General features: G+C 34.9%; 1 protein-coding gene across 3 annotated transcripts in view; it reads left to right on the forward strand.

Moving 5' to 3' along the window:
• LOC136032686 (uncharacterized) overlaps positions 1 to 22,827 on the forward strand; it is a 101,634-nt gene that overhangs the window by 76,796 nt on the left and 2,011 nt on the right. For all 3 annotated transcript variants that reach the window (XM_065712985.1, XM_065712986.1, XM_065712987.1), the window contains 2 exons: positions 9,885 to 10,013; positions 19,095 to 19,217. In XM_065712985.1, coding sequence (XP_065569057.1) covers positions 9,885 to 10,013; positions 19,095 to 19,217 — 252 coding nt within the window. The remainder of the gene's footprint in view (positions 1 to 9,884; positions 10,014 to 19,094; positions 19,218 to 22,827) is intronic.

Here is a 22,827-nt window from a genome sequence, read left to right on the forward strand (position 1 = left end):
AATTTAAAAATATTTCAATTTTTCCAAATTTTTCCGAATTAAAACCCTCTCCAAATCCCCCAAAAAGAGCGGATTCAGTCCAGTTATGTCATTTACGTATCTTCGACTTGTGCTTATTCTTTCCACCAAGTTTCATCCTGATCTCTTCACTATAAGAGTTTTCCAGGATTTCCAGTCCCTCCCCAACTCACCCCAATGACACTGAATCTAGTCGGGATTTAAAATAATAGATCTGAGTTAAGAGGTCCTTCTAAATATGGAATTTCATTAAGGTCCGATCACTCCTTCGCAAGTTAAAAATACCTCATTTTTTCTAATTTTTCAGAGTTAACCCTCCCCTCAGCTCCCCCCAAAGAGAGCGAATCTGATCCGGTTATGTCAATTACATATCCAGGACTTTTGCCTATTTTCCCACCAAGTTTTATCCCGATCCCTCCTCTCTGAGCGTTTTCCAAGATTTTAGGTTTCCCCCTCCAACTCCCCCCAACGTCATCAGATCCGGTTGGAATTTGAAATTAGAGCTCTGAGACACAATATCCTTTTAAATATCAAATTCCATTAAGATCCAATCACCCGTTCGTAAGTTAAAAATACCTCATTTTTTCTAGTTTTTCCAAATTAACCATCCCTCTCCCCCCCACCAGATGGTCGAATCGAGAAAATGACTATTTTCAATTTAATCTGGTCTGGTTCCTGATACGTCTGCCAAAATTCATCGTTCTAGCTTATCTGGAAGTGCCTATACTAGCAAAGCCGGGACCGACAGACAGACCGACAGAATTTGCGATTGCTATATGACACTTAGTATTTACCAAGTGCCATAAGTACCAAGAAACTGTAATAGGTGCGAAATTAGCATTTGTATTTGGGTCTATACCTTTTTTGGGCATAAATATTACAAAGCCATAAAAAAAATATAAGGCTCAAATGATCGCATCACGTAACGGGCAATCATACTTATAATTAAATTAAAGAAACAAATTTTTTTAACTGAAAGTAAGGAGCGACATTAAAACTTAAAACGAACAGAAATAACTTAAGGGGCTTTTTCTCCTCAACGCCCTTTACGTTAAAGTTTGACTCTTTCTCTTAACTCTACTTTTTAAAACACTAAAAAACTTTAGCGCAAAGAGCGGAGCGTTGAAGAAGAAAAGCCCCTTTCATATACCGAGTAATTTCTGTCCGCTTTAAGTTTTTATGTCGCTTCTTACTTTCAGTTGAAAAAACTCCTTTTTTATTTAATTACTGAACATTTTTGAATTAATGCTTGTTTTAATTAATGGCTCTCCGCACATAAATAATTAAAGCGAAATTTGCATATTAGTTTTGACGTATGAAAACAAAGAAAGGAAATAATAAATGAAAAGAGAAAAATCAAATAGGTGAAAAACGAGGATTTTATCAGCCAGTAGTCAAATATGAAAAACAAGCAAATATTTCGACAAGGACCTCCGCCAAGTCGTCCTCAGTGCTAAAAAAAAAATACATAAAAAAAACTAGCTTTTTTAACTGAAAGTCAGGAGCGACATTAAAACTTAAAACGAACAGAAATTACTCCGTATATGAAATGGGTTGTCCCCTCCGCAATCCCTTGCTCTTTACGCTAAAGCTTTTAATTGTTTTAAAAATCAGAATTGTGGCAAAGAGTCAAACTTTAGCGTAAAGAGCGAGGGATTGTGGAGGGGACAACCCATTTCATATACGGAGTAATTTCTGTTCGTTTTAAGTATTAATGTCGCTCCTTAATTTCAGTTAAAAAAGCTAGTTTTTGTTATGTAATTTCCGAACGTTCTTGAATTAATGCATGTTTGATTTTGGCTCTCCGAACATAAATTATTAAAATGAAATTGGCATATTAATTCCTTTTTTTGGCTAAATGGCTTTCTCTTAGTTTTGATCAGACGAATTTGAGAAATAAGGGGTGGGGAAAGCCTAGTTGCCCTGCAATTTTTCGGTTACATAAAAAGACAACTATAAATTTTAATTTTTAACGAATGTTTTATTAGTAAAAAATATACGTAACTTAAGAATTAGCTTACGTAACAAACTTTTATATTCTTAAATTTCTATTATGTATATGAGGGGGTTTGTACCCTCGTTAATACCTCGCTCTTTACACTAAATCGTAAGTTTTGTCCCAATTCTTTAAGAATGACCCCTGAATCCGAAAGGCCGTAGAATAAATAGTTGAAATTACTAAAAATACTAAAGCATAAAGAGCGAGGTATTTATCTCCTCCTAAATACCTCGCTCTTTATGCTAAAGTATTTATAGAACCCCTCATATGCGTAATAATCTCTATTCGTTTTAAGTTTCAATGCTACTCCTTACTTTCAATTGAAAAAAACTTTTCCATGTTTATTTTTTCATTGTTTTTTTATAGTAATTTTGGAAAACCCTGCGTCCTTTTCATTGAATTTCTGTTCCTCCATGACATAATTTTCAAAGGAAAGATCCTCCCGCATAACTCCCTCCCCTCAACCCCACCCCCAAAACCAAAAAAAATCCCCTGAAAACGCTGTACACTTCCCAATAACCATTATTAAAATGTAAACACTGGCCGAAGTTTGTAACTTGCAGCCCCTCCCCCAGGGACTGTGGGGGAGTAAGTCATTCCCAAGGACATAGTTATTATGGTTTTTGACTATGCGGAACAAAATGCCTATCTCAAAATTTTGATCCGTTGACTTTGGAGAAAAAATGAGCGTGGGAGGGGGCCTAGGTGCCCTCCAATTTTTTTGGTCACTTAAAAAGGGCACTAGAACATTTCATTTCCGTTAGAATGAGCCCTCTTGCGACATTTTAGGACCACTTGGTCGATACGATGACCACTGGGGAAAAAAACAAAAAAAAAACAAATAAACACGCACCCGCGATTTGTCTTCTGGCAAAAAATACGAAATTCCACATTTTTGTAGATAGGAGCTTGAAACTTATACAATAGGGTTCTCTGATACGCTGAATCTGATGGTGTGATTTTCGTTAAGATTCTATGACTTTTAGGGGTTGTTTTCCCCTATTTTTTAAAAATAAGGCAAATTTTCTCAGGCTCGCAACTTTTGACCAGCATTAAAATGCAATTCTTTTGATGTAGCTACTGTTACAAAACCCGATTTTTTAGAGTTTTGGTTGCTATTGATCCGGGTCGCTCCTTACTACAGTTCATTACCACGAACTGTTTGAAAGAAAGATCTAACCTTCCTAAGTGAACTGCACGGGAGGAAAAAAGACACTGAATCAAACAACAAAAACCAACTTGAAATCAATGAAAGAGAAGTTGCCAATTAGATTGAATAATCCTTTGCCTTGCAACAGATTTCGCCTGTCTACAAGTTCGGTTTTCATTAGATATGCGGTCAGGTTGTCTTAAACTAGACTGGGCGAAACTATTCATAGAGTCTTTTAATATTAAATTGTTATAAATTGGGCTTAAGGAAATATCTTCTGTGTCTCTATTTATCCATCCAATTATTTCTCCTCTTAGTAGGTCTGGATTTTCAACTTCACCATGAGAGCTAAAAATACCGGACTCCACACTCATAATAATTTCTGAAATATTTACTACGTGTGTCTGAGCCATTGTAAATTTAGGTCCTTTTGAAAGAATACTTAGCTCCTTGGGTGTGAAAATCTTGGAGGATAGATTTTCCAAAGGAGAGCCAGGACAAAATCTAGAAAGGAAAATCCGTGTTTGTTGAAAATGTTGAAATCTATCAATCTATCAAGTACTGAAAGATTTTCTGATAAGCGAGTTTTTGCTAAATTAAAAACGTGTCGGAAAGACCTTTGTGAGATATTTAAAATTTGGAGAAAATCTGGAACGGATAAAGTCTGATGTAATAAAGATTTGAAATCAGATATTTTATTGCTAAGGACATATCTTTTGAATCTATGGTCTTTTAAAATATGTGTTTTTACATATGACAAGAAACAGTAAAGAGTATTCATGATTATAAGCCGTCATGGTCGCTTACAACTCAATCAAAGGAAGAAATTAAAATATTAAATTGTTATAAACTGGGATAAGGAAATATCTCCCGTGTCTCTATTTATAGCCAAATTTCTATTTATATGTTGTTGTTTTTTTTTTTTATCTCAATTGCCTCTTTAAAAGATTGCGGTAGGCCATTTACGGTAAATATTAAAGTTGCATCTTCAAAAAGAACTAAATGGTCAGGATTTTCGTATATATGCTGGGCCAGAGCTGAATCAAAATTTTTCTGATAAGCGAGTTTTCGCTAAATTAAAAACGTGTCGGAAAGACCTTTGTGAGATATTTAAAATTTGGAGAAAACCTTGAACGGATAAAGTCTGATGTAATAAAGATTTGAAATCAGATATTTTATTACTAAGGGCATATCTTTTGAGTCTATGGTATTTTAAAATATGTGTTTTTGCATATGAGGTGAAATAGTAAAGAGTATTCATGATTATAAGCCGTCATGGTCGCTTACAATTCAATCAAAGGAAGAAATTAAAATCCTCCAAAATTTGAAAAAAGATAAAAATACAGTAGTTACAAGAGCGGACAAAGGAAACACAGTTGTGATTATGGATTCTGCAGATTATCAAAATAAAATAAATACCCTTTTATTGATAAAAATACTTACAAAGAAATAAAAACTGATACCACAGATAAATACACCAAGCAGTTGAGAATAGAATTAGAAATTTTAAAAGACAATAGACTAATCACCCCTCAAATGTACAGAAAATTTTACCCAAAAGGTTATTCAGCCCCAAAATTTTATGGTCTTCCCAAAATTCATAAGAAGGATACTCCGTTACGTCCTATTGTAGCATGTTATAGTGCTCCAACTACAGGTGTAGGAAAATTCTTAGCTACAATTTTCAAGTCTCTTCAAACAACAAATAAATCTTATATAAAAAATGCCATAGATATTGTTGAGAAGCTGAAAAAGCATAGTATAACAGAAAAAAACTATCTTATCTAGTTTTGATGCAGTTTCCATGTACACTTAATGCGATGTCCATAAATGTGAACAGGCCTTGCAAAGAAAATTAGAGCAAAATTCTGCTTGGTCAGATTATAAAACCTTGGAAATTGACAAATAATGACGCATGTATGTCTTTGCAACAAGTTCTCTTTATATTGTGTGTTTCGAGAAAAATTTTTCCTTCAGGTCAAGGGCCTACCCATGGGCACTGTTTTGTCTCCTTTTCTGGCAAATTTTTACATGGATTTCATAGAATTGTGTGCTTTGAATAGTTTCCCCTTAAAACACACTCTCTGGTTTCGTTTCGTTGATGACATTCTTGCTGTTTGGGAACATGGTCAGGACTCCCTAAAAGATTTTTTGACACATTTGAATTCTTTTGATTCGATTCTTCAATTTGCAATAGAATTGGAAGATTTAGGAAAGCTCCCTTTCTTGGATTTTTAATTATAAAAAATATTCCTAGCCTTGAATTTTCTATATATAGAAAGCCGACCCACAACGATCGGTATCTATATTTCTCGTCAAATCACCCTCCTTGTGTAAAAAGAGGGGTAGTAATTTCTTTAGTTGACAGGGTTCTAAAAATATGCTCACGAAATCATGTAAAATCCGAGTTAGATTATGTTAAAGATATTCTATTCTGCAATGGCTACCCAATCAATCTCATTGATCATATAGGCGATTAAAAAAGGTAAAACAGGAAAATAAGAAGCCCATCCCCCTTGATGCAGTTACACTGGCAATTGAGAAAAAAACTTTCACTGCATTACAATACGTATCGAAACTAGGGGAATAATTGCATCAACACAAAATTTCAATAGATAAGTCCCTGAGATTAGAAAATAAAAATGACAACTTTGATTCAGCTCTGGCCCAGCATATATACGAAAATCCTGACCATTTAGTTCTTTTTGAAGAGGCAACTTTAATATCTACCGTAAATTGTCTACCGCAATCTTTTAAAGAGACAATTGAGATAAAAAAAAAAACATAATTAGAAATTTGGCTATAAATAGAGACACGGGAGATATTATCTTAAGCACAATTTATAACAATTTTATATTAAAAGACTCTATGAATATTTTCGCCCAGTCTAATTTAAGACAACCTGTCCACATATCTAATGAAAACCGAAATTGTAGACAGGCTGTTGCAAGGCAAAGGATACTTATTCAATCTAATTGGTAACTTCTCTTTCATTGATTTCAAGTGGGTTTTTGTTGTTTGATTCAGTGTCTTTTTTCCTCTCGTACAGTACACTTAAGAAGGTTAGATTTTGTTGTTGTTTCTTCTTTGTTTCTTTTTTTCTTTTTCTTCTTTCTTATTTTCTTGTGTACTGAGAACGACTTGGCGGTCCTTGTTGGGGTCCTTGTTGAAATATTTGTTTGTTTTTTATATTTTGCTACTGGCTGATAAAATCCTCGTTTTTCACCTATTTGATTTTTCTCTTTTCATTTATTATTTCCTTTCTTTGTTTTCATACGTCATGCATAGCCAGTATGGTCCCAGAACGTATTTACATATTAGTTTTTTTTTCGGCTAAAAGGCTTTCTCATATTTTTAATCGGAAGATTTTGAGAAAGAAATGAGCGGAGGAGGAGGCCTAGTTGCCCTCCAAATTTTGATTACTTATAAAGGCAACTACAACTTTTAATTTTTTAAGAACGTTTTCATCAGTATAAAATATACGTAACTTAAGAATTAATCTACGAAACGAATTTCTATTTTGTATGTTTTTATTACGCATATGAAGGGATTCACCCCCTCGTCAATACCTCGCTCTTTACACTAAAGCTTAAATTTTGTCCCAATTTCTTAAGAATGACCCCTGAATCACAAAGACCGTAGAATAAACAGTTGAAATTACAAAAAATATTTTAGCGTAAAGAGCCAGTATGGTCCCAGAACGTATTTACATATTAGTTTTTTTTGGCTAAAAGGCTTTCTCATAATTTTAATCGGAAGATTTTGAGAAAGAAAGGAGCGGGGGAGGAGGCCTAGTTGCCCTCCAAATTTTTGATTACTTATAAAGGCAACTAGAACTTTAAAGTTTTTAAGAATGTTTTCATTAGTAAAAAATATACGTAACTTAAGAATTAATCTACGAAATGAATTTCTATTTTCGTATGTTTTTATTACGTATATGAAGGGATTCACCCCCTCGTCACTACCTCGCTCTTTACAATAAAGCTTAAATTTTGTCCCAATTTCTTAAGAATGACCCCTGAATCACAAAGACCGTAGAATAAACAGTTGAAATTACAAAAAATATTTTAGCGTAAAGAGCGAGGTATTACGAGGAGGTGAGCACCTCATATACGTAATAATTTCTGTTCGTTTCAAGTTTTAATGCTGCTCCTTACTTTCAGTTGAAAAAACTTTTCATATTTATTTTTTCATGTTTTTTTTAATAATGCTAGAAAATTCTGCGCCCCTTCATTGAAATTCTCTCCCCCATGACAAATTCCTCCATGGCAAGGTCCTCCCACGTAGCTTCCCCCTCCTCAGCTCTCATCCCACCCCCGCCCAACTAGAAAACCCCCTGAAAATGTCTCTACACTTCGCAATAACCATTACTATATGTAAACACTTGCAGCCCCTCCTGCGGGAACTCTGGGGGAGTAAGTCGTCCCCAAAGACATAGTTATGAAGTTTTTCGACTACGATGATTAAAATGGCTATCTCAGAATTTTGATCCGGTGACTTTGAGGAAAAAATGAGCGAGGGAGGGAGCCTAGGTGCCCTCCAATTTTCTGGTCACTTAAAAAGGGCACTAGCACTTTTAATTTTTTTTGGAATTAGCTCTCTTGCGAAATTTTAGGACCACTGAATCGATACGATCACCCCTGTAAAAAAAAAAAAAAAAAAAAACAACAAATAAACAAACATCGGTAATCTGTCTTCTGGCAAAAATGTGAAATTCCACATCCTTGTAGATAGGAGCTTGTAAATTCTACAGTAGGGTTATCTTATACGCTGAATCTGATAGTGGGATTTCCGTTAAGATTGTATGACTTTTAGGGGTGTTTTCCCCTATTTTCTAAAATAAGGCCAATTTTCTCAGGCTCGTAACTTTTGATGGGTAAGACTAAACTTGATGAAAGTTATATATTTAAAATCAGTATTAAAATGCAATTCTTTTTGATGCAGCTATTGGTATCAAAATTCTATTTTTAGAGTTTCGGCTGCTATTGAGCCGGGTCGCTCCTTACTACAGTTCGTTACCACGAACTGTTTTAAAACTGCAGGAACGACTGTCTTGATCCAAACAGTCAGTTTTCTTTACACTTTTCAAAACTTGGGTAACCTGTTTTTTTTTCCGATAAAAGAACTTTGTGAAATTAATCTTGATGCCCAAAATTGAAGCCCCGAAATTCAAACAAATTTTTGAGTGAAGAAATTGATTGCACGTAATTGCATTCCTGATTGCAAGTAGACGCCATATGCTTATATTATGACATGAAATCAAAAATTTTCAGACTTGAAGAAACCTCGGAAATAAATCGGACTATTGATAGCTTTTGACCATGATTTCTAGTCCGTTTGAGCATCATGGTCGTTAATACAAGCTCGGTGAATATATGATTAATGCTCACGTTTAGTTTTCTGTTTCATAAGATAAATTTCATAAGATACTATTATATTCAACCGATATTTGTAGCCAAAACTTGGCCAAAATTTTAGCCTATTTAACTTCAGGACACAAGTTTCATATGGATTTTCAAGTACCAGCCCGGATTTTTTCCAGGGGAACAACGGTACTCACGAAAATCTGAGACAACGCAATACGTTGTCTTGGCAATACGTGGTAGTAGTCGTTCAAAAGCTTTCTTGCATTCGGGTAAGGAACTGAAGTCTTCAATAGATGGCAGGGGACCAATAGTCCCCTGTTATAGATGGCAGGATGGCAATAGATGGCAGGGGACCAGTAGTAGTCGTTCAAAAGCTTTCTTACATTCAGGTAAGGAACTGAAGTTTGCAAGAGATGGCAGGGGATAATCAAAATTAGAGCACATCGAGTCGTCAAATAAAATTCAGCGTTGACGCGTTTCCTCTGTTACACAGGATAACTAGTTTGAATGACGCATCATGGGATTAATCAATGTGTGTTTTTTTTGGGTTCTTGTTTTTGTGTTGTTTTTTTTCCGTTTCAAGGATTTACTTACTAGTGATCACAGCTTAGATATCAATACAGTTATGAAAACCCCTATCTTGCCCATGAGATGCTTTTGGTACAGAGCTCTGAACCTGGCGCCGCGTAGATTGTACTACAACACCATAGGCGGGAACGCCATCTTATTTTGTTGCATACGCAGCTTAAATACCAATACCAGTTTTCTGTTACCAATTGGATACCAACAGCAACTCCAGTTTCCTGTCTCCAGCCGCTAGCCTCGCTACTGCGCACTGTGTCCCAAAAATAAATCAAGTTTTCATAACTGAATATTGGTATCTAAGCTGTGATAGTGCTATAAGTTAAAAGGTAAATCGTCAATAACTAACTAGCGAGTTCATAGACAAATTCAGGTCCAAGAGTGAGGGGAAAGGGGAGATCAGGGACCTGAATTCATTGTTGGATCCTTCATTGTTGGATTCATTGTTAAGATTAAGGAAGTCTGAAAATTAAAATTCTTGGAATTTTTTCTCTGCATAGTATGCCTCCTTGCAATCATAGGAAATTCTGTCAGACCGTTTTTTGGCTTGGAAAATAATGCTTAAAATCAGTAGCGAATGCAGGATTTAGGAAAGGGGCTGATAGATTAAACCTTTGAAATCCTATTCTGGATTTTATGCTTTAGAGATAAACACCAGTAATACAAAGCTAAACGTGTTAATTGTTCCCATTCTTTTGATTTTGTTAAAAATTATACTTACTATTACATTTGCCATTAGCTAACTTTCATTTTATTCTACTTTTTCAAGCTTAATCTAGAAGATGAAATCCGCCCATGGTTGAGAAGCCTTATCAGTCACCAATTGTCACAAGGCTTATCTGTTGGACTGAGAGACCAATTAAACGAGAATCTTCTGGTTGGCGTATCAGTTAATGAGGTAAGCTCTTTTAAATATCTGGGAACACTAGCTTTAGAAAAAGAACTCTTTCTATGCCTAGAAATACTTTGCCCTTTTTTTAAATGGAACTATAGGATAGAGAAAAATATCATTAGTAAAGTGGCTCCGACTGAAGGACGATATTGGAGAGACGAATATACTATGCTAATCACATGTAGAGGGGTCCCTTCTCGTCAGTTGAACACCCCCTTATCATGCTATGAAAGTATCAACTTAATGCTCTAAGTTGTGCCTAAAATGTTGCTTATACGCCTTTTTGAAAACATATGCATATTATGCTTTGGCTTAGTTCCGCCTCCCCCACAACATTTCCTAAAATTCTTACCTTAATAATCTTATCCTTAATAGTAGTCAAAGTTGAATTAGTAATTGTAGTAGTAGTAGTAGTTGTAGTAGTAGTAGTAGCAGTAGTAATAGCAATGGTAGCAGTAGTAGTAGTCTTAGTAGTAGTAATAGTAATAGCAGCAATAATAGTAGTAGTAGTAGCAGCATTAGTAGTAGCAATAGTCGTAGTGGTAGCAGTAAAGGATGTAGTAAGAGTAGTAGTAGTGGTTGTTGTAGTAGTAGTAGCAGTAGCAGTTGTAGAAGTAGTAGTAGTAGTAGTAGTAGTAGTGGTATTAGTAATAGTAGTAGTAGTTGTTGTTGTAGTAGTAGTAGTAGAGTAGTAGTAATAGCAGTAGTAATAGTAGAAAACCCGTCATACAAAAGCAAGAAGATATAGCAGAAAAAGAAAACAAAATATTAAAACAATAAAGACAACAATTAGACACTTCGCAAAATACAAGATAAGCAAATATACGGAAGAAATTAGAATGAAAACAGACTTCTAAGCGAACGAGTATAAACTGAAGCATTTACTATTTAATTTGCCCATTATCTTACCACTGCAGAATATGGCTCCAGTCGTGTGACAACTAATCTTTAAAATTCACAATACTTGTTGACACGGCAGTACATGTATCAGTTATACTATAACGAATAAACACAAACGATTCTCTGGTCCAAGGCGGGAGCCGAAGATGATAATCTAAGAAACGATAATAGTACCTTCTAATTTACATAGTATAGGTGCGAAAAAAAAATTTCAAAACAGCATGACGGGCTATATATGCTGCAGAACAGTAACATTAAACAATATTACAAGAATTAAATTATTATTATCAAAATTATTAAGAAAACCGTCACAACTAAACCCACAACAAAACAGAGCAAAGGAAAAAGAGAAACACAACACGTCACCACAGCTTAGATACCACTACAGTTATGAAAACTCTTATCTTGCCCATGAGAAGCTTTTTGTACAGCGCTCTGAACTTGGCGCTTCTTCCAAGCCCGCTCTTCGACGCGTAGATCGTACTACAACACCATAGGTTGGAACACAATTTTGTTTTGTTGCATACACCACAGCTTATATACCAATACCACTTTCCTGTTACCAATTAGACACCAACAGCAACTCCAGTTTCCCTTCTCCAGCCGCTAGCATCGCTACCGCGCACTCTGTCGCAAAAATATATCGAGTTTTCATGACTGCATATTGTTATCTAAGCTGTGCACATCACTGCTTAAAAATGTGGGACCAATAATTGAAATTCCCATCAATCTTTCCATTATGTTTCGCTATCCGTCTGGTGACGGAAACCTCTGGGTCAGCAACCTTAGATTTCACAATAGCGATCGGATTTATATACCACGGAGGTAGATGAAGCAGATATTTGGAAAAAGGAAAGAACAAGGATCGCATTTTACTCTTGACAGATTTAGTTAGGAGTTTCCAAAAGGGTGTGGTGGAGAGGGTACATGAAAGGGCAGCAGCATTATGAAGCTTGCTTTAAGAGGTCGGTTGAATCGAAGAAATCAAAATACAATGGAAGTTTAAGATGCTGAGATTCTACGTTTGATTTGTTCAAGGTGAAGTTTTTGGGTGTGTCGGATAGAAGAAGCAATGGACATACCTAAATGAATAAGGTTATCTATAGGTTGAACAAAGCTAGATCCAAGCGTGATGGAATGTACAGAGGAATTGGTTTTCCAGTTTAACAGGACAATATCAGATTTGGAGGAACTGAATTTAAACCCAACTTTCTGATTTTCTGCCTCGAGGATTCCAAAAATTTCGGTGATACATTGAAGAGTTCAACTAAAGTTCAGGATGTCGTCAGCATAGCATAGCAAGGAAAGGCTTACAGAAGACAAAATCAGTAAAGGTGTATATATATATATATATATATATATATATATATATATATATATATATATATATATATATATATATATATATATATATATATATATATATATATATATATATATATATATATATATATATGTATATTTGATTTAGTTCAACTTCTTCCTCAATATTTCCTAATATAATCACCCTAGTATTAATAACACAGAAGTAGCAGCATTATCAGTAGTAGCATGCATATATTGCTTCTGGTCAGTTGAACACCATCCTCATCATACACCCACTAGATATGTATTCCAAATAATTAAATAATGGGCAAATCGCATAGCTTGTAGCCTTTGGCCCAAGGACTTTGTGTCTGTGTCAGGGGCGAGTTGTCCTCCCCAGAGCCTTATATATCGACCAATTGAATATTGCAAAACCGAATGGCTATCTCAAATTTTTTATCTAATGTCCTTAGGAAAATAAAATAATGCACGTAGAGAGGGGCTGCTTGCCCTCCAAAAGCATTTGACTCTAGAACCTTAAATTTCTAATCGAATGAACCACCTGCAAGGTCAGCTCAGTCCGAGCAAAATGGCCTGAAAAAAAAAAAAAACCAATAATGCATAGAGCCCACCTCACTCTTTTCCTAAGCAGTGCTATTGTGCTGGCTATTATTCATCACCACGAGCTGTTTGATTCTGATTTCCTGAAGCAAGTTCTGACAAAAGTCCTAGGGGAACACTAGCTTTGGAAAAGGAACTTTCTCTTATCTAGAACTATGTCGCCTTTTTTTGGTCATAGAGAACTATAGAATAGATAGAAAGCTCGTTTATATAAAGTGATTCTGAAAGAACTTTACGGAGTACCTTGTGCTAAGCAGATTTGGAAAGTGGCTTTGAAATATTGGTCCCCAAAGAGTAGTTTGTCTTGTAGTTAACAATTATCATAGAAACCGCTGATGCTGCTATTGGGCTTCGTTAGGAATTTTTGGAATGCTAATAATCATCCATGACATAAAAACTTTCCAAGGTTTGACCAGGACTGTAAAAATTATGTTTAATTTTCTGAATTGGTTAAATAGAAATTTATAAAACCGTGTACATTTAAAAGGAAAAAACAACAACAAGGAAATGGGGTCAATTAGATTTATAATGAAAAAGACCTTGTGTGGAGTTCTGCAGTTTTTGTACTACCATATGAAAGATAAAAAAAAAACAAAACAAAAAAGCACCAAACTGCTTATGAAGGTAGAAATTTCCTTTGAAAGTGCAATTATCCTTAGGAATCAATATACTATTGACATTTGAATTCTTAGAAGCAGAAAATGTGATCGAGTTTAACTAATTACCACTACTTATTTATTTCCATAGTTTGATTTGGCAACACTAACAGAAATTTGACATTAACCTTGAAATTGATAATTTTGAAATTAACTGTATAAAAATATTAGACCATCGTGGCTATCGAATTCCCATATGCTCAGGAATCGACATTTAGTCGTAGAGCTAAATGGAATCAAGAAATCAAAAACTGTCAATAAATGATATCTGCAGGGAATGGGATAGTTCATCATTTTTGTGTGGAGCTTAGTCATGAATAGTTTGTTGAATTTACTGAAACAGCGACCCGGGTATAGCTGATAAGATTTTTATGATCTAATATCCCTATTCAGAGGAAAACAGCTAAGTACTCTGTTTGAACTAGGACAGCATACGCTGGATTATATCCAATTATGGTCACAGAAACACAAACTAAGTTTAGCACTTGAAAAGAGTGAAGAAGTAGCATTCTCCTAAAAGAGGAAATGGCAATCTACAATGAAAATATACGACCACCCGTTATCCCTAAAGAAACAAGAGAAATACCTACGGATGATGATTGATCACCAGCTGAATGGTAAGGTCGCTGCTTTCAAAAAGCACAAAACGATACGGCTTCACTAATTCAATGTCAACGAATGGTGAGAAGGAGCGTGGGCCTTATTTCCTAATTATATCATGAATTTGTATTTGACAGTAATCAGACCGATTCTATGACATGGAATAGAGGTTTAGATTTTTTCAATTCGAATTATGAGCTCCACAACACATGTAACATATAAGCCATACAAAGTTAACGTGTCTCAGTGCTGAAATTACTTGTAGGCTGAGCAGGATGAAGCCTAAGCGACAAATTTTAGGGGGCGGCAGATTTTGATAGAAATTACAAAATAATATTCAAATTGACCGAAGCTGAAATGATAGCTCTAGCGCCCTACGTATTGAACGTACCAGGGCCGTTCCTAGGCGGTGTGCAAGGAGCGTACATGGGTGGCCAAATTCGGGGGTGGCTTGAATTCGGGGTGAACAAAAATAAATTAACAATAATAAATATTACATAAAGAGACAAATATTGAGATTTGTTTTTGTTATTATAATCCACTGATTCTTTGGCTTAATCACTTTATTGGTATTGCTTATGTTTCAAATTTTTAAAATTCTTGATTAAGCTCTATCAAATTTATTTGAGGTTTACAGCGTATTTTCTAGGCAAATTTTACCAAGATTGTCGGTAGTATTTTGTCGGCAAATACAAAAACTTTTTAGTTTTAAGTTTATGAATCATTATTCTATATACATATATTACAGTGCTTACTTGTCATTATTGATAATGAGCGCATTTTCTTTTGAATTATAATAGTTTCAGTTTTTTCTTGTGAGTATAATGAAATTTGTTCTGAGTATTAGCTGTAATTTTTTTTTTTGCAAGTTTTTCGTAAGTTTTTCGTAGCTATTGATCAGTTATCACACGATCAAAGGCTATTCCCTAGCGTTGAAAAAACAACAGCAAAATAGTATCGAAAGAAGAAACTAAATTGACTTTACAGCCAGTTGAACTTTATCTTTTTCAATGGTAGACATCATGACGGATGAAAACTCGGAATAATATCTTATATAATCTAGTTGGTATTATAAAGCTATCCCTAACTTTTCAGGATCAAAATACCATAGATGACATTCTATTAATTATAACGAAACTATTCTCGTTTGTGCTTGTTTCTTCACTATCGGTTAAATGATGAACTTGTCATACCATCGGTTAATGATGAAAATGATGAATTGAACATACCGTTTTTAAAACGGTATGTTCAAAGAAGAACGCATTCAGTTATCACATGACCAAAGGCTATTCCTCAGCGTTGAAAAAACAACAACTACAAAATAATATCGAAAGAAGGGACTAAATTAACTTTGCAGCCAGTTCAACTTTATCACATTAAAAAGCCATAGAGTGAAACTTACTCGGTTTTGAAATAGTAGCAGTAACAAAACAAGTCTTGTTTTGAGGTCCCCACTTTCCGTAAAAACCTCACAGGTTAGACCCTTACCAGTTTCCAGGAATAAGCTGAGATAGGCGGCAATGGAAGAAAAACAAACAAAACCGGGACAAAACCAAAGTGTTGCTCTCGCAACACAATTAATCATTTTACCTGAATAGGAGGTGCTGAATACACATTATGCCAAAATTCTGAGATGGCTACTCTGGAAACAAAAAAGTATTTGATAGAAGAATGTCCAGCTAGAATTAGACGCCGGCTAGAGATATTTCGCAATGCTATTACCAAGCTGTAGGACGTAGTGAAGGAAGGAAAAGTTTCACAGTTGATAAAATTATTTTAATGGTGAAGGGGCCAAACTCATCATTCCCCCATTACAAGTAAAACATATTTTCTGGACTGTGGACACAATGGGTCTTGAACACTTGAGTCTCGATCCAGGAATAGTGGATCCATCCCCATAATAATAATGGCAAAAATAATCATGGTTTTCGTGTATGATTAAATCTTAGATGGAGCCAGGGGATAAATAATGTTTTCATTTTGTAAAATGAAATTAATGGTAATTTTATTCCTGGAGGGATCTAACTAATTCTGTCTGTTTTCCAGGATTCTGATTTCGTATACGAATCTCTCATAAAATTCCAAGAAAAACACTAGCTTCAGGAAAAGAACTCTCTGTAAAACTATAGTTTTCTTGTTTCTTTTTCTATGAAGAGAAGTATATGATAGCTAATAAACTCATTTATATAAAATTATTTTGAAAAAGACTCGTGATATCTTCCCTAGACAGATTTAGAGAATCGACTTCAGAAATTCGTCTCCGAACAGCAGTTTCTCTTACAGTTAATACTTATCAGATTAACCGTTAATACTCTTACGGAGTTCTATTAAAAATGTTTGGCATGTTATTAATCATTTGAGATGTAAAAAGTTCTCAAATTTGACAGGTAATGGGGAATATCATTTTCTGAGGCTCTATAATTGCATACATAACTGATCTCTTTGATGGTAATTTTACGACTATTGTATTTATCAAAAAAAAGAAAGAAAATCTGCTACTACCATAATGAGTTTAAAATCTGCTACATAAGAATTGTTGTCCTTAGTTTCAATGAGGCTTTTGACCTCCTGTATAGTAGACTCGGCCACTGATGTTTGGGTGTGTTGAGTTGGTGTGCTTAGGTATGTGCCGAAACATACCTATACCTATTGCCTAAGACTTATAAACATTACGAGCTTTTTTTAAGCGTCAAACCTCATAGACTCACATCTGAGTCTGGAATACAATCTTGGTTTCCAAGGAAAATCTTGATCGGCTTAACCCTAATGCAAAAAATACATAAAAAAGCATTAAACTTTAGTTGAAGTTCCTAGAACTACCCCAGACCTACTGGAGCAGCAGATGAAAATCTTCTCCTAAACGAAAGATCATTGACGGCGCAAATCATAGAGATATTTAACGCAGATGGAGTTTATTTTCATGGGCAATGGAATAAGACCAGAAGACCAAGATAACCAACATTCATTCTCGAAGTACTAAAAAAAAACTGTTTGTTTCTTACACCAATTGTATAGATAAGAAAACGGACTTTTCATTGAAATAAGCGAACAGGCTAACTGCCATAGTCACCTGTTGAGTACAAAAGCAAATAACTGATAAAAATTTCCTTTATTAGTACTAGTGTCACAAACAGTATACCAGTGCATACTAGAAGCAGCAAAGCTGTTTAAAAAATGTTTTCATTTAATGTTCTAAAGAAAAACCAGACAAAATCAGCCAAAAAAATAAAATACAACTTGTATCTTTAATACAGCGTTAGAAATCAACGTTTTATATATCACTGTCAACCATGAATAAGGGGAAATTAAGTTGGATTTCTTATGTAATATTACTTCGTCTAATATTGTATTTGCTACATTTACATTAGTTGATGCTTTGTCAATTGGTAGTACAAAACTAAAGTGTCTTTTGGACCGCAAACCGATAGGATCTTTCGAAAAAAGAAATGACGCAACATATAACTATTTTTAGACGGGGGAGGAATCTATTGCCCTCAATTAAAATATTGATGCAAGTGCCTCCACCATTTTTAATAATGTTCTTCTGAAAGTTTCAACTCGATATCCCAGTGGTAAAACCAGATATATTCACCAAACAAAGAATGAATAACCAATATACCAATTATTTGTCAATGCCTCTCAATCACCTTCAATGAAACCTTTTGATTGGTCGATATAATATGTGATATTTATTAACATTAAAAGGCATTATGGGTGACAGAAATACTAAACTACAAAAACACTTAGTTTATAAACAAAAACCAACCATTAAATCAAAAAGAGTATGTAAATAAGTTTAAAAAAGGTGTTAACGTGCCACACCTGTGGGAACATCTCTACCCACCAGCCTACCCAGCTTACTAAATCCTATAGAATCTCTATCACTTAATATTAATTCCATCTTTTCTCCCTTTTATATTACCATGAGAAGATTTTCACAATTGCTCCGTTCTTTTCTTACTAAAACCCATAATATAAATTAGATCATCCTCCCCATCTCACCACATTTGGGTGAAGAGAAAGGCCTCCTACTTCACCCTTCCCAAAATCTTTATTATCACCAAGTGGTGAAGAATTTTCTCTCACTGATTTTATCAACTTTCATTCCTCCATGATAAGTCTTGGGGTCAGATAAAATTCCTTTAATAGCATTCTTATGTAATATGAAGTCAAGGTCACAGTTGCAGTCTCAAATTCATTGGAGTTTTACCTTAATAATCTCAGCCCTTTTGGACCATACCGGTATCAAACATCCATTTGTTTCCCAATGTTAAGTCCTATTTTTAAATTTCTAATAATGAAAATGTTCATTCTGTTAGAAATAACCTCAATGTTAAACCGAAGTTTTAAACGAAATAATTTATACCTACTGTTGGAACATGTAAAAATAGTACAATATATTTTATCTTCAAAATTTTAAGAGTTGAAATGAAAAGGAAAGTATGGTAATTGAAGCAATAAGTTAAGAAAAAAACACGATTTTGTGGATGACATATATTGTAAAATTGTTCAATCACGGGTTTTCAATTATGGCGATTCGAAGAGTGTACCCTTGTTTCAATATAAAAAATGGGGGTTTTAGGTTATTCTTTAAAATTTCCATAAATTGGTTTTCAAAATTAAATTTTATTATAAATATAAATCAAAATCTGGATCTGCTACAAATGGGAAAATGTTCTTACTTGTCAGTTTCAAAAATGTGTTTTTTAATTTTGGTTACAATGGACCACGGTTTGTCCTTTATTAGAGAGCAGCTACCACTGCAGCCGCATCGATGTAGAGAGTTACTCTTTTTCCTGTCGGTCCAGTTGTAAAAAAGTAAAAAAAAAGGTTAAAAAGGAATTCTCTTTTGCAACGATTAGAAACCAACAGAATCATGTTGTAAAAACACTCCTGAGAACTACGGGTTGCAGCAGTTGTTGTATAGCCTCTTGGGATTGGCTAGGTGCTTTGGACATTTACCATTTGTATAAAGTAAGTAAGGTTTCTAGGTCTCTTTTTTCAGGATGTAACGCGAAACCAAAATGAAATAACAATGAAATCCTGCATAACAGAAGATTATTCAAAAATGAAGCAGATAATACACATGATCAACCTCCTTTATGATTCAGAAGACATGTTAGATGTGGTAAGTTAACTTGAATTTTAAGCATCCATAGGGGACTGCCGCTATAACAAAGAGAGCGGCTATAGCAAAGGTAAAACTTTTTTGCTACCTTAGAAAGTAGCTTGTCTACGTGATTCAAACTTCTATGAATTGATTTAAAGCCTCAGTGAGGCCCTGGGAAGGTCTTTTGAAGCATCTTCCACTACCCCTCTCTCTCAAAAGAGCAGTGACTTTTGATTACCTGCAATAATCTTTGTTTTATAAAGGTTGAATCTTAAAAATTAAATCTACTGCTCAAATGAGGAACAAGGAAAATATTCTTGTCTTATACATTTACTCGATCTTTATTTACAAAGTTTATTAATTATTTCATAAATTTGGAAAAAAAGCCTTGATATTGGTTAACCGTCTACTGATCGTTAGAATTATATTATTGAAACGTAAAGCCAAAGAAAACAAGTTGTAAAAGCCTCAAAATTAAAGTGACTTAGATTTGCATTAACCTGTCTTCTATAATATTTTCTAAGCCGTAAAACTATGGATAAGATAAGGATATAAGTGTGAAAACACCTTATCAGAGTGTATTTTAGACCCTGAACTCATATTGTAAGTTTCATTTAATTTAGTCGACTTATTTTTAAGAAAGCAATAAGCCCTTCATCTAGAACCTTACTGAAATAGAATGAATCCCTTAGTCATAAAGTATCAGGTTTTAACAGCTAAAAATAGTTACTAAAAACAATCAAACTTGACAAAAGAGTGGAAAAGATTTTTTTTTATGGTACTGAAGATTATGATCTGATATGTCGACTGAAAGCATCAGGAATTCATTGGTTCAGGTAAAGATAATTCTTTAAACATATTATAAGTAAAACCCCCTGTTTTTTTTTTAAAGTATCATATTATATCTGTGAGGAAGCCACTGTGTTTCTTCACAGGAAATCAAACCTATTTTAAGATAAGAAACTGAGCCGAATCAGTCTGGTAGAATCAAACCTTAGAACCGAAGAAAACTTACACAATCCTCGCCAACGAAAAATGTCTTTTCAGCCATTTTGTCTGCTCGTTTAACGTTTTTGGTCAGGTAAATTTTTTTACAGGTCTCATTGCACGTTCAGCCATTCATAGCACGCTGTTTGGGGATCTCCCATACAACCAGAGCAGTAGTCTCTCGTCGTGATGCGCCAAACATTTGTCATTGTGCGTGCGTGAAGGCGGGGTAATGAAGAGGTGTTTAGCTTCTGAGGTTTTAGATGTTTTTCAAAAATCTTCAATGGAGAGAATAGTACTTTTCTTTACTGTTTGTATATATTTGCACTGTGAGGAAAAGCTTACGATATAGCCCCTACCACTTAAGTTGCTCATTCATTGACGCATTATGGAAGCTTATTTTTGTTAGTTTCTTTCAGCTTAGTGTGAGACGAGAGAAAAGAGAAGTGTCAAAATAGATGGAAAATATATAATTTGTGTAGTGACGCCATAGGTACTTTAAAAATGCTCATACCCACTACTCCTTTCTTCCTTTAATGGTTTAAGTTAAACAGTGATCCCCCTAAAGACGCGAGTACAAGTTACGTCATAGGGAATGTTTTCTAAGAGATTAAGGTGTCTGCTACGTCATAGGGAATGTTTCCCAGGAAATCCAGATGTCTGTTACGTAGTAGGGAGGGTTTACTTTACTTGTTATATAATAAGGTTTGTTTACTCTTGGTTGTTACATAATATGACTGTGACGTTTTTCAAGACGTTTCAAGACTTCCCAAGACCTTTTGTAAAACATTTCTTTTCAAGACGTTTGTTCAAGACGCTTCAGGATTTCCTTGGATGTCATGTGATAGGGGAATGTTTACTTACTTTGCGGATGACGTGATCTTAGAAAAAGATGGTTCCTGGAGAGAACTGACTTGCTTGGATTCCACAGAAATCATTAGTGTCACGTCTTTATGTCTTAGCAATGCTTACTTTACTTTCAGGCATCAAACTTATAAACAGATTTGGGGTATACCAATGGAATCAGCCTTGACACAAGTTCTCAGCGAGGTGTTTCTACAGCATATTGAAACTAATATCTTCAAATAGGACTTCCAGGATCTCCAACTCTACATGACATATGTAGACAATTGCTTAATAATTTGGAATGGGGCACAAGACAAATTAAGGACCTTTTTCAATATTTTTTTACCAGCAGGGCCCAGATATTAAGTTCACCATTGAACTTGAAAATAGCCGCCATTTACCCTTCTTAGATGTCCTCATTACAAAACGAGAAACTAGGTTGGACTTGAGCGTGTATAGAAAGCCAACTCATAGTGACAGATATCTGAGATATAACTCGCATAACCACCCTATAGTCAAAAATTCTGTAGTCTATTCGTTGGTTGATAGAGCATTTCTGGTGTGCTCCTCTAATTTTGAGCTAAAGGCTGAACTTGATTATATTAGAGATGTTCTGATAGGTAATGGATACCCCCCAAAAAGTCATTGACAAGGTTATTTCCAGGTAATAGATGAGTGGAATTACCAAGAATTTTGCTCCTAAGAATGAAGATGATAAACCCTTTTTGTCATTACCTTATATCAAGGGCATTACTGACAATTTAAGCTCCAAACTCACTAAGCTTGGCCTTAAGGTGTTTTTCCCTCTGGAAGGACTATTTCCTCCTTCTTGAACAAAGGTAAGGATAAGATTACTTCAGATCCACCAGGGGTATAAGAGATTCCTTGCAGCTGTGGTGATACCTATATAGGTCGTACCATGAGACCTCTACATCACCGATTAAAAGAACATTCTGATTCCATTGATGCCTGCCTTAAAAAGACAAAGCTAAAGGAGGAAGATGATTTTTCTGCATTTACCCATCATATCTTTGAAAACCCTTCCCACTCCATTAAGTTTGACCAGGTCCAACTTGTTGCTATTGTCCCACAACTCTTAAAGCAGAAAATCAGAGAAGCTTTGGAAATTGCTAAAAATAAACCAGCCATCAATAAAGACAATAGTGAGTTTCATATTAGCGAAATTTGGGAACCCATCACCCATAAATTGAAAACTCACAAAAAACTCCACCCCTTTCCTAAAGGCTCAAGCTCTTTAAGATCCACTAGGACAGTAGCCATCAATGCTTCTACCAAAATTTGGGCCATGGCACAACAATAATTCCAGGTTCAGCTCATCATTAGTGTTGTTCAGTGTTTTTAGTTTTATTTATTTAATGATTTTACTTTCTGGCAAGAAATTTGAATTTAACCTGATGATGAAAGGTACAGGTCCTGTCGTCCTGTGGTGGCGCAGTGGGTTTGACCTTAGCTTGGTAATACGGGACCCAAAGATCGAACCATGCTGCAGGAATGCACTTCAGGGCCGACGCAGGGACCTTAGTAGTCAAGAAGCGTCGTTAATCCAATACAACTACTACAGCATAGGCCCTGTCGAAATTATCGTTAGAAAAATCAATCACCTGACATCCACAGCTTAGTTAAGCTTATTGCCATCTACAATTATTATTTGATTATTAACATTATTATTTGATCATTACGTAACATCTTACGTAATGACGGTGCACGCATGGGATGTTTCATAATAATTTAAGAGATTTCCCTTTCTTCAACGCGTTTTTCAGGGAACTTTCAT

The sequence above is a fragment of the Artemia franciscana genome, chromosome 11, assembly GCF_032884065.1.
Source record: "Artemia franciscana chromosome 11, ASM3288406v1, whole genome shotgun sequence".
Taxonomy (NCBI): Eukaryota; Metazoa; Arthropoda; class Branchiopoda; order Anostraca; family Artemiidae; genus Artemia; species Artemia franciscana.